This window comes from Hyposmocoma kahamanoa, unplaced genomic scaffold, assembly GCF_003589595.1.
Source record: "Hyposmocoma kahamanoa isolate Upper Pololo Valley unplaced genomic scaffold, ASM358959v1 99879, whole genome shotgun sequence".
Classification (NCBI taxonomy): domain Eukaryota; kingdom Metazoa; phylum Arthropoda; class Insecta; order Lepidoptera; family Cosmopterigidae; genus Hyposmocoma; species Hyposmocoma kahamanoa.
The window spans coordinates 1,176,263-1,188,808 of record NW_020656077.1 but is presented as its reverse complement, the minus strand read 5'-3'; the positions used below and the strand labels follow the sequence as shown (position 1 = coordinate 1,188,808).

General features: G+C 35.8%; 1 protein-coding gene across 2 annotated transcripts in view; it reads right to left on the bottom strand.

Annotated features, from left to right (window-relative positions):
- Positions 1–2,583: 2,583 nt before the first annotated feature.
- LOC113239412 (C2 domain-containing protein 5) overlaps positions 2,584–12,546 on the bottom strand; it is a 28,431-nt gene continuing 18,468 nt past the window's right edge. For both annotated transcript variants that reach the window (XM_026476413.1, XM_026476414.1), the window contains exons 17-22: positions 10,632–10,733; positions 10,061–10,219; positions 8,444–8,731; positions 6,810–6,965; positions 3,237–3,341; positions 2,584–3,079 (exon numbers count right to left, since the gene is read on the bottom strand). In XM_026476413.1, coding sequence (XP_026332198.1) covers positions 3,029–3,079; positions 3,237–3,341; positions 6,810–6,965; positions 8,444–8,731; positions 10,061–10,219; positions 10,632–10,733 — 861 coding nt within the window. In that variant the 3' untranslated portion in view covers positions 2,584–3,028. The remainder of the gene's footprint in view (positions 3,080–3,236; positions 3,342–6,809; positions 6,966–8,443; positions 8,732–10,060; positions 10,220–10,631; positions 10,734–12,546) is intronic.

Sequence of the window (12,546 nt, the reverse complement as noted above, 5' to 3'; positions counted from 1 at the left end):
CACGGCTCGGCAAACGTAGTGTAGGACGCCGTATGGCCAGATGGAGTGAGAATTTCCGAGGAACCAGGCGAAATGGCGCACTTTGGGAAAGGCCTATGCACCAGCAGTGGACTGTGATAGGCTGTTGATGATGATGATATGAGGTGAATTTGAAATTATTTTATTTACTTGATAATTTGGCATTATTCTAATGCATTTGTTCTTGTGCGTAATAGGCTGTAACTATAATTCTTATGTTGTCTTTTTTTTGTTATTTTACTATGTCATTTTGTGCCTGATCCACAGATATCCCGATATGGTTGTATTTATTTAATTATAATTAACACGTAAAAGCTCTTAACACGGCATTCCTATTATTAAAATACATTATGTGTATTTAGCAGTTTGTCACTGATGGCCTTGACTGCGCAACTGGACACAATATAATTGACTATTTCTTTTTACTTCTCTTACAAAGCTAAAGAGGGTACAAACTCGCTTTAGAATGAAAAATTTTACGGCTAATATACTTATTTTTATTGTTAAAAAAATAAAGTAATATTTTTAACTATTAATATTACTAATATTTTGTAATTAGACACCAATAATGAATATTTCGATATAAAAATTATCAATATAGTATATAATTGAGTGTAGTCTAATTCAATAAAGAACATTTTTGTTTGGATTTTTGAATGCAGTAGGACAAACATTATAAATTCACATTACCGATACATAGAGAAAAATGTACCTTGCAACTTGTCATGATTTTGCTCTGCCGATTTGACAGAAATGTGTTTTGCCGACTAATTATCATGACTTGCACTGCATATGCAAAGAGAGCAATATATATTGCAGACTTGTCATGATTTGCACTGCTTATGCATAGAGAGAAATGTATACTGCAGACGTCATGATTTGCAGTGCTGATGCATAGACAAAAATATGCATTGCAGACTTGTCATGATTTGCACTGCCTATGCATAGAGAGAAATGTATATTGCAGACGTCATGATTTGCGCTAATACATGTTACGTATACATTTAATTTACGTATAATAATAAATTATGCACAATAATACAGATTTAAAAAAAATATTTTTTTTTGAAAAGGGCAGAGACAAAAAGCCCTGAACGGGTTTTTTATGGCACCATACGACACTTCTGTCCCAATTTAGTCAATAGGGATTTGTATAAAACATACAATTTGTTTATAAATTAACATTGTTTAAAAAACTTATTAATTTAATTTATTGCAAAAACAAACGAGAAAAACAACCGTGATTTAAACCACCAATCCGCGAAGGCAGTCACAAATTATTAAGAATTTTGAGGGCAGGCAAACTGCACCAGAAGTTGACTGCATCCATATTTCGCCTGCTATTTTGCAGCTACGGTGCAGACGAACTTCATTTAATTTATTTATGGCATAGCTACGGAATACAAACTGTGAAGTTGTTCAAGTTAACATACATAACAATAGGAGAAAATTTGCAAGGCAGTTACTTAAACTTTTGTTATTTGACGGCTGCTTACTTGACTTTTTTGGAGTAATATTCGCACGCATTGGCCTCTGTAAATTTAATATCAATAATTTTATGCCACGATAGTAGCGTTTTAGGATAAAAACTTGTTTTTTTTTCAATTGGTTTTAGAAAAGAACATTTGTTTTGTGTTATCATTCATTTCATAAAATCTCAAGTCATGTTTACACGAGGCTTGAGATTTTAGTCTTTACTTTTTTGCAGAAAATATATATATAAGTAAGTTCCAGTTGATATAAATACACCTTTACATTTTTCTCCATAGGGGGGTCAATTAATTCGATAAATTTACATTACCATACTAAAAAACAATCACAAACCATAAAACCAAAGTAAAACTTTACAGATTCTTTTGTAAACATTAGCATTTTTTTACATTGCAAGTTAAGCACGACAGTAGGCATATAAAAATATGTAGTAACACCAAGAAAGTACTATTTTAGTGAAGGACTGTTGAAACTAACGTGAGTAATAAGCGAACCGTGAGATGCGACTTGAAATAGTATACGCTTGTTTGTCTTAAGAGCGGTTGCAATATAATTAATTTTGCATCGCACTGATATGCCGCTCAGTAACGCCTCGGTTCAAAACGTAACATTGAAAAGAGGGCTTTAAGTATTATTGTATACAGTAAACTTTAGAAAATAAAGCGGGCAGCGCGTCGACAAACTGCCGGGGCTATATTTTCTTAGTGCCAAGGCGTTACGGTTTCGGGTAAGAGACGTACGTAGAACGAAGACCTCTACGCGATCGCATTGCTGCTAAGTCACACGACAAATCCCTCGATGATGGTTATCAGACTTTTTTCTCTCACCAGTTAAGGCTATCTTTGGTCACATGTAAAGAAGGTTATACACTCTTTAGTTTTTTTTTATTTTTTTTTTACCGACAGATATTTTTGGTGAGTCAACACATTTATACAGTGTGTTGATTTGCATTCTCGTCATATTTACAGAGGTTTCTTTCTACATCCGAAACTGAACCCAAATCACTAAAAAAATAAATCGAAAAAAAATTTCGTAATTTTTTTTTTATTTATACATTATCTCCAACTCTTGTAACTATATAGATTAATATTGTCGACAGAGTTACAAGAATTGGGGAGGATGTAGGTTATATTTTTCTGTATCCAATGGAGCAATAAACATTTTTGACGTAACTTCACTTATGCCATTCTTCCATGAGGGTGCGATTTGCGTTTCAGCCCCACGCACAATTTCGTTTTCGGCTCCCTAACATTGACGGCGTTGTCTACTTAGCACTAATACAACATGCAATGCTGTCATTTAAGCAGGCTGGCAGTATTCTTGTTAGAGGTCCACATATAGCACGTGATGCAAAATTCGCGTCAGATTAAACAATCCTTAATAATTGCTGTACATCAAGTGATATCATTTAAACATTGAATTAGCTTACACATTTATGATACAATAAATAAATATTCTACTCCATTGGGAAGATATAGATATGTCCTTGTCCGTGTTACGTATCGTTAAATAAAATTGTTCAGTACATTATTTGTACTACGTCTCCCCCCACAGATAGAAGACATTGACCCTGTAACAAAATTTTAGTGAATATAATATATTTAAATTTCCAATTAAATTTATGTAGTCGAGGTCTTTAATTGGTCTTATATAAATCTACAACATCTCTATAGGCTATATAATCACATGTACACGCATGATGTTGTATGTACGTGTGTGTTTGTTACCTGATTCTTGTGAGCGTTGTCCTGAAGCATCAGCTGTGTGATGTAGAAGGACGTGAGCGCGTTGCCTCCCAGTGCTGCGGTGTATGCTCGCACTATCGCCAACACCTACAGAGCGATTTCAAATATTTTTTTGCTAAAGGGATAGTACGATCCATCGCTCCCAAATAAAGGGATTCTAAAAGGTCAATTTATTAACAATTTTTCATGTACTTTTTATAGACCTGTCCGACAGGCTCCAATTTGCGTAGCCCCAGAAAGCTTAGTCTATTAGGAGCTAAACTTTCTCTACAGAAGGGTTCCTTGCCAGACACGTGAGCATTTATTGAATTCTGCAATACAATTGTTCTTCGATCCATTACATAATAAAAGTAATCAATGCCTTTTTTAATTAGTTGTCTAACTTGTAACATGTCAATTTTTTATTTTTTTTATGATACCAAGTGTCTGGACGAACAAGCCGTGCGCCTGGTGGTAAGCGACACGTATGTCCATAGCAGTTGCAGTGCCACTTAGAGCTTTAAATCGCATTGATCCGGAAGACACTGTCACTGCGGCCATCACCCTGAGGCATCGTTGACAAGTCCCATGTGCCTGTAATTTCACCTTTCAAAAGTAATGCTCAAATTACTGCTTGGCGACAATAGGTAAGTGACAGAATGTGTGCGTCTGTACACGCTTCGTAACGAGCGTGCAAACATACGTGTCGCACTGCAACGTTTGTATGGAGTTACCATACTTGTTTTATTACTATGAAAATATGTCATACACTTTCAGCTGCTGCCAGACCTGCCGAATCTCTATGGCTAGCTCTTCATATTATATCTGCCACTGCGAATGCCCAGTCAAGAGATATGATTATGGCAAAATTTTTGGCAAGCCGTATATGGCCAATAAACCAAGGTATAGCTGAAGATATATTATTTGCACCGACGAATGTCATCTCTTGGTACGACTTATTCTTTCTATTATAGGGTAATAAAACCACTAACACTTGTTTTACTTAAAACGTACACGGACTTAATGATCTTGGTCCATCGTACAATCATGGGTGCATTAATTGCCTTTTCTGAATTAGAGTTTTGAATTATTTATTTACTCATTAGGTCGTTTTTTTAAACTAATGCGTACTCCGTAAAATACCGATTGCCGACTCTTTACTTACTAATTCAACAAAGTTAGTTCCGCACACGGAAGAAAGAAAAAAATGGAAATGGCATGAAGCAACATTTGTATCAAAACCGGTGTCGCCACACGCACACATTTCAAAACGTAATCTTACATTAGTACTAAGATAACATAATTCTGATTGGTTATAAATTATCAAACGAAAATAGATAATAATAAAAAACTTTTGGTAAAAAAAATTGAAACTTATTTGGATATAATAAGGTTTTATTATTACTAGTCACATAAAAGCTAAGAATCCTATGAACATAAACTTCTTGGAACAAAAGCAAAAAATTGATATCTACAGATAGGGATGTGACATTTAATTGATATCGACATTATGTTTCATAACTAGCGGAATATTGAACTTTATACTTGCTATAATTAGGGTATCACGGAGTACACGGAAATGGCACTTAAAGCATTTTCTTCTACAACTAGCGTAGCTGACTTTTACACGCACACATGTGTTACCAAATACGCATAAGGTTTTACTACACGCAAATATTAATTGATATTAGCTACGCAGGCAAGTGCATATACGCAGCTACATGCTACAATCATACTGTCATCGTACTTTCATTAACCTACTAAATCTCAAATCATCCGACCACTGGAAGAGTTGAAATATTAAAACACAGTCATCATAAAAATCTTCATTCTCCCTAAAATGTGATATATTTGTTCAACAATTACCTCTTTCTGAACTGGCTGAACATGACTACACCTATAGCGTCGACGAGCTTGTCAAGAAAATGAAGATATTTATTTCCGAAGGGGAAGGAGCGAATCATTTGTTTCATGAATACTTGACGAAAAATAACTGACAATGCTTCAGAAATGTTTTCACATTTAGATATGGTCTATAATTTGTGAAGGCGACTCGACTCTGAGTTTCATGTCCGCCTGGTTAACCAAATTATTTATTTCTTAATGAATTTTTCGGTTGTTATTCATATGTCTATAATTTAATGTGGTGTCATAAAATGCCTATAGCAATGGTGCTGCATTTAGTAGGTACCCAGCTTTTATTGCCTGTTGCTTCAGCCCATTTCTCTTTTAAAAAGGATAGGCGGGAAACTATAATAAAATCAATACAAAAACTGCAAATGTAAATCATGCCTGTGATAAAACTAAGAACTCAAACGGATGAAGATTATCGATACTGTACCTCTTCTATGTATATTTCCTTGTTTTTTCCATTTTTACTTAAATTTAAAATTTAAAAAACTTTTGCAATGTGTTGGGACCAAACATTTAAGTAATAGTTAGCTTTTAATAACCTGTAAACAATTTATGTTTACACATTGGCACCGCTATAATAAAAAATGTTGAACTAAACCAAAACCGGGTTTCTAAATACAGAGTTAGAAACTCTCATATCGATAATTTGATTACAACACGCGGACCCAGTGCCAAGTGTAATACGACACTAGTGCAAGCAATTCATTGAGCGTCATTGAAATTGTTCTTTTGACGGCGGCGATGGCTAGCAACCAATGTATATTGATTGAAAATAGTTTTGTTTCGAAATTATAGTATTGTACTGTTCAAAATATTAGGAAATACAGAGTTAGTACTTACTGATGAAATGAAATCACTCCCGGAGTATTTTTTAAACTTTGGCTTCTTATGCGACATGATATAATGGCACATGTCACCATATTTCTATTTTTTTCCACAAAATAATCATGTATCACATTTGAACGACTGACGCGCTGTTGACACTCATATGAACGTCTGTTCAAAAGCTAGGTAATGTGGAATCTATTACTAGTATTTATGTGGTCTGTGGTTCCGCATAAACATTAGCAAGTTTACAATTAAATACCAATGCGTAAAAGTGTTTAAAGCCAGGGCCGATAGCTGTAAAGGTACCTAACTGGATGACGAAATACTTTCATAGATTTCTCATACATCGCGCTACGGCTAAAAAGTCGTTGAAAACCAAATACAAAGATCCGACAGCAAGCACATAGAAAAATTTGTGAGGTCCGCTGGTTCGTTCCGTTGCTTAGTTGGCATAGCGTTTGACACTGTTTGCTAGGAGACGACGGTTCGAATCCGGCCGGATCGAAGGATTTTTTTCTGAAGTGTTTGATTTTTGTATTAATAATTATAACAAACTAGTGGAGTAATTTCACAAAAAAATAATTGAATATCATGGTGGTGAAACATTCTGACATTCAATAAAAATTTAATTGGTGTATAAACTACTTGCTTGCACTATACAGATGGCACATGCGTTGACGATACGGCATTTGTCCTATTGTCCTCTAAAGATGAAGCGATAAGACGAATTGGTGCAAATAATATTTCGCCAACTATACCAACCTGTCCATGGACAACAAAATTTTTCTCATAAAAATTAAGTTTCAAATTATTATTGTTATAAAGAGACATTACCTCGCAAGTGAAGGTGTGCAGGAAGCCAGAGAGACCGCCGAGCTCACGCACGGCCGTCGTCTCGCGCACGAATAGTAATCGCAACGCACAGATACGTCGCGCCGCGCGACTGCCCGCCACGGAGCTCAGCGTCGTCAACGACACCGCCGTCGGCGTCTAACAATTGTAATAATTTGTTCGCAATTATTGCTACTGACCCAAACCACATCATACAACAAATATTCGGTAACCTATCGCAAAGTCAAACATTTTTTTGTTCGAATTTCCATTACACCGAAAACCGAATTATAACGAAACAGTTGTTCTTTCAGGATATGTCGAATGTTTGTCGCAAAGACACGATTAGGTTCGGTTAGGTTAGGTTTAAAAGAAAAAACATTTTCCTCTTAAAATTACTCTCGAGGTTATGAAATTTCGACCAAACGTTATTTCTGGAAAATGTCATTTCGGACTACTGATAGGTAACCCAAATATTCCCGACAATTCGTTTGTGGAACGCTCGAGCGAAAACATTGCATCTTTTAAAAAATATGGAAATAATCTCAACAGAGAATTAAAAAAACCGACCTCAAAAGTGCGTGGAATTACATCTATTTGCCAAGTTTTATTGACATCGATTACCGGAAAGTGCGCGAAACCGGATTTATCCCCCAGTTTGCCACCCTTAGAGGTGGAATATTTTCTTCAAATTTAAATGGGGCCACTAACGAGGAGGTTCAAAAAAAAGAATCATCATAATCGGTTCTCGAATGTCGGAGTTATCGCTTAACACACATACAAAAAAACATACAGTCGAATTGAGAACCTCCTCCTTTTTTAAAGTCGGTTAAAAAGAACTACGTAATTTTAGTGTGACCTGAACTGCCTAGGTATTTATGCTTTAAAATTGTGTTATGTTACGGAATTTAATTATATAACATTTTTTAAAGTATGTCAAGTGTGCACCGTATGATTCGTAATAACATTCAAAACATTTGTAGTGTATATTTTTCAGTGATAGTAGTTTCGATACTTTTCTCTGAAATAAATGTATACCTTTTTTAAAACGGTGTCGTGATTACATATTTTTGAACGCAATACAAATTACTTATTTTTAAATGAAATATCTTATGTTTACGTATATTCAAAAATGTGTCAACGTTTACATTTCATTGCACGCGACTGTACATACGATTTGACATTTAAAAAAGATGGCTTCATTTGATAACACATTTAATGATAATAATTTATGGGACATGTTACCACAGCGCGATCGAAAGATTTCTATTCTCATCTCGCCTCGTCTCGTGTCGCCTCGCCGGTGGAAAACCACCTTAAAACTAAATTAACAACAATTATTATGAAAAATACTGAATCAAAATACGTTGTGTACTTGCCAAAAAAAAGGTCACAAGCCGATCCAGGAGTCGAGAACAGATATTAATTGTAAAAAGTGTCGTAGTTAAATGTCCATTTCACTTTGATTCTGAACCTTTATGCCAAACATGGTTAACACAGAACTAAAAAAATAAATATCAAGCAAAGAAAACAACAGTTCTCTGCTTCCGTAACCCCAGCTAAGAGAGAAGATTATGACAAAATTTTTGGCGAGCCGTACGTACGGCCAACAAATTAAGAACCCTATAGGCACCAACCTGTCCATTGACAACAAGATTCTTCTCATCAAATGCTTCTAGTTGCTGGTTATTCTTGACAAGTTGCTCCTCATCGAGTGTAAAAATGTCGTCATCGGCGTCGACCGTTCCGTTGTCATGCGGCATCGGTGGTGTGCCACCAGTTGAGGGTGGCGTACCACCGCTAATAGGTGGAGACGGCGTATTGTGCCCGTTGCTACTTATGTCTGTACAGCTAGAGTCCGGTTCCGACTTATTAGGGTCAACTAGGCGAACAGCCGTGCCGGATACTACTAGTTGGATTTCGTCCTGTATGAAATTCATTAGGTACAGTCATATACACAAGATACCTGACCCCCCAAGCCGACTTTGTAGACCTTTTGGTTCTGGGCACAAAAATGTGGAGAAAATTGTTAAACAAACTTAATCTTTAACTTGTAAGCCGTAAAATTTATTTTGGTAAGACTCCTTGGTCGTCTCATTAGTACATGACATTGTAAGAAAGTTTTTACGCTAATTTGATTTTTAACTTATAAGTTCTGAAATACAGAATACAAATTCCAACCAGCTATAGTAAGGCCGTCGTGGCCTAACGGTATGGATTGCTTTGCTAGTTGAGGCAAGCATAGATCGAGTCACATTAAAAATATTACTTGGCTATGACTATACAATATAGTATTTTTTTGTTTTTAACCTCTGGGTAGGTGTAAGGAATGTCTAAGTCTTGTTCATATAAAACAATAATTTCCAATTTTAATAACTCCGTTATGTGCGGCATTTTATTAAAACAAGAAAGAAAACTTTGAAAGTAATTAAACTGAACAGATAAATGGGAACGAAACGCGGAACAATGCGTAATCACTAATCATAGAAGACACGATCGTATGCGAACTGCAGACCGATTTCGTGATTTGTTAATCTATCCATACCCACCCTATGCTTTATTAATAATGTTGTCTACCCACCGACCTCAAGTAATTTGTAGTGAGCAAATATTGCGATTTGTCACAGTTAACATTAAAAAGTGAAACAATGCTGTTAAAAATATAACGTTAAAACAAAAAAGTGCTCGTGGAATCGAACACGGATATTGTAACTGGCAGTCCATACAACAAGTCGCTCGACCAATTTACTTGGATGCTATGTGACGAAATTTAGTATTGGTTATAAAAATAAGTTGATCATCTTCAAGCAACACTCCACGGTATTGCTTAAAAGATAAAGTTGAAATTGCTTTAATTTTTTCTTTGTTCAATACGTAAGATGGCTCTCAAAACCATAAGGTCGGTTTGGGCATGTTAGGGGGTCAGGTATCTCATGTATATGACTGTACATGTTTTTGTAGGTAGCGGGCCAGTCATTAACAAGAAGGGCATTTTACTTTGAGAAACTTTTATTATCAACTTTTATATTGCAGAAGCATGATGCAAGAGCAATTTACAAATTGCACTGATGATCACGTGTCGGCAAAGATATGTGCGGATAAGCCTTCAAAGAAATGTTGAAGTCCCCAGCCTGTATTTGGTCACTGTTACGAAATTTGAATGTTGAATTCGTATTGAAGGTGATGACCTGATTACTCCTTAGAGGAAACCCGTGTTCAGCTGCTGGGTTGAAAAAGTACAGTAGCAAACGAACCTCAGGTAATTCCAGTTGGAAGCGTGGTGCAACTAGCGCGCAGGGCAGCAACCGGCGCAACTTGTAGGTAACACCGTCAAGTGCGCGCGCGACGTGCCTTTCTGCCGCGCCAGATGCGCCTGCACCTTGTCCTGATAACACGAGTCGCGCGCGCCATACCTAAAAAAAATAAAAGTGTTATATCTCATACTTTTGTCCATCTAGCAGGTTATTCAGCAAAAGCCTGGAAAACTTTAAAGGGGCTTGATTGGTATAATAATACAATTTGATAGAAAACAGCTTCCCCTGCGGGCCGCGTCTCAACATTAAGCGCTCTAGAATGGTACCAAATATCAACAACCGTGCTAATGTTGCAAATTCCATGTTTATATGACCAACCTGAGTTCATCGAGAAAATCTATACTTCAGAAATTTGTCATGCTTGACTGTCGAGAGCTCAAGCTTACGAACCCCAGAATTTTAATTCATAGAAGTTGTAGATTTTAGCTTCGTTTCCAATGTGCAACCGCGATAAGCTAAGAACTCGAAATAAATGAAGTTTGTATGAATGTGGCAATATTTCTATACTGACTTGTGCAAAGGCATAAGGAGTAGCAGCAGGTGTGCATTTTAATGCATTTGTGTACACTTGCATGTGCATTCGACGCATCGCCAGCGATTTGGCCGTCTCTACCTGGAAATGTTATACGTTACAATAATGTATGACTTAATAAAAGTAGAGATATAAATGAGGCTATCAGCGCAAAAGTGGTGTAACCTAGGCTTAATTTTTTTTTTCTACAATATTATTTGAAATGATTCTATAGTCAGTATTTTTTGAAGATGGATTGAAATGACAGTTCATTGCGCAAGTGTTGCCCTCTTGCAAGCAGCTAGTGATTACTGTCGATAAATATTCAATCGACTATCGATTGAATGTTGGTCACGGTATGCAAAATAAAAAGCCGACTTGTTTCATTGAAATCACCATCAGCTCATTATTCCTCCAACTGCTGGGCACTGGCTCATTTGAATTGTCAATTTTTGTATGATCTTATTATAAAAAAGGTTCATACATACATATTTAAAATATTTCATTTTAATTCAATATAGATAAAATCAAATCCGCCTGCTTTTATTAAAATGTATACGAATAAAAATTTATTTCGAAAGCTGTAGGCTGTCAAAATAAGAATAAAGAAGGTAATAACGCAATTAGTAATCATGAGACGTAGTAAATTCACACATTTTTGGCAAAATTTTACCTTCACAATCTATCAATAAAACTGTCGACATCAACTAAATGACTATTTAAAATTGTATGAGAACTGGCAATCCTGCAAATGTAATTTTACTCCGTCTTCACAAAAAACAATGTTCTATTTGAATGTCATTTTCATGTACATATAAAATATATTTAATTTTTTTTATACATGAAAATAGCATCGAAATATAAAATAATTATATAGATATTTTTATCATTTTTTTATTAATTATTAATTAAATGATACCTAAAACAATATTGTACACACGCCAGCACATCAAGCTTTTGACGTATCTTGTTCCGTGGCACTGGAAGCGATTTTTGAACAAAAATTTGTAGTCTGATGTGCCATTATCCGTACAAAAGAAATTAAATGTAGATTACACCACTTTTGCGCTGATAGCCTCAAATATAGATTTATGAATATTCATTATTGCAAATCAGAATATAAATTCAGTTGTGGTATATTATATGTATATCCAGTTGTGTTGTATTATATATCCAGTGGTCAAAATACTTGTATGTTATCAAACAGCACCTTTAGCACCTGTAGTAACCTTATGTATTGGGCCACATACATTCAAAGGATACATGCACAGTATTTATGATACCACCTACCAGTGATTGGCCTCCTTTGATCTGGTACGCATGCCGCCATCGCGTAGGCACAGAAAGGGCAAGGTTTGTCATAAAATTAATAACAAAATTATTAGTAGGTAAGTAGGTACCTACAAAAATTTTATCATTTTATAATTGACACAATAAAAATTAGTGACCGCGAAGTGAGATTGCGGTACACCACTTCGCCAACTGCTACCCTCGTACGCCTCTTTGTAGCCCTGTGCAAGTACATAAGTTGGCAAATTGTTAGAGATTATAAGCATAGTATAGTAAGACAAGTAGTGTACCTCCATACAAACGTAATAGCGCGGCTTATATGCGAGGGCGCTCGCCGCCATATTCACATAATGTCGCGGTGCACTAGAGTTGCACAGAACGGGTCGTCACATGCGTCATTCTTTATATAATTGAAGTGTTTAAAAAATGACATAAACGTATACTAAATAACGTCTACTAGACGTATCAGTATCAGCTCTACTTTGCTATAATAAGCACTTTTTAATTTTAATTATTGTAATTATGAATACAATGATAGAATACTTTGAAAAAAGTTTCTTCATCGATCGAGTCCAGCAATCCTGCGGACCCAGCGCTTCCTAGCAAACCACGCCAGCCAACTAAG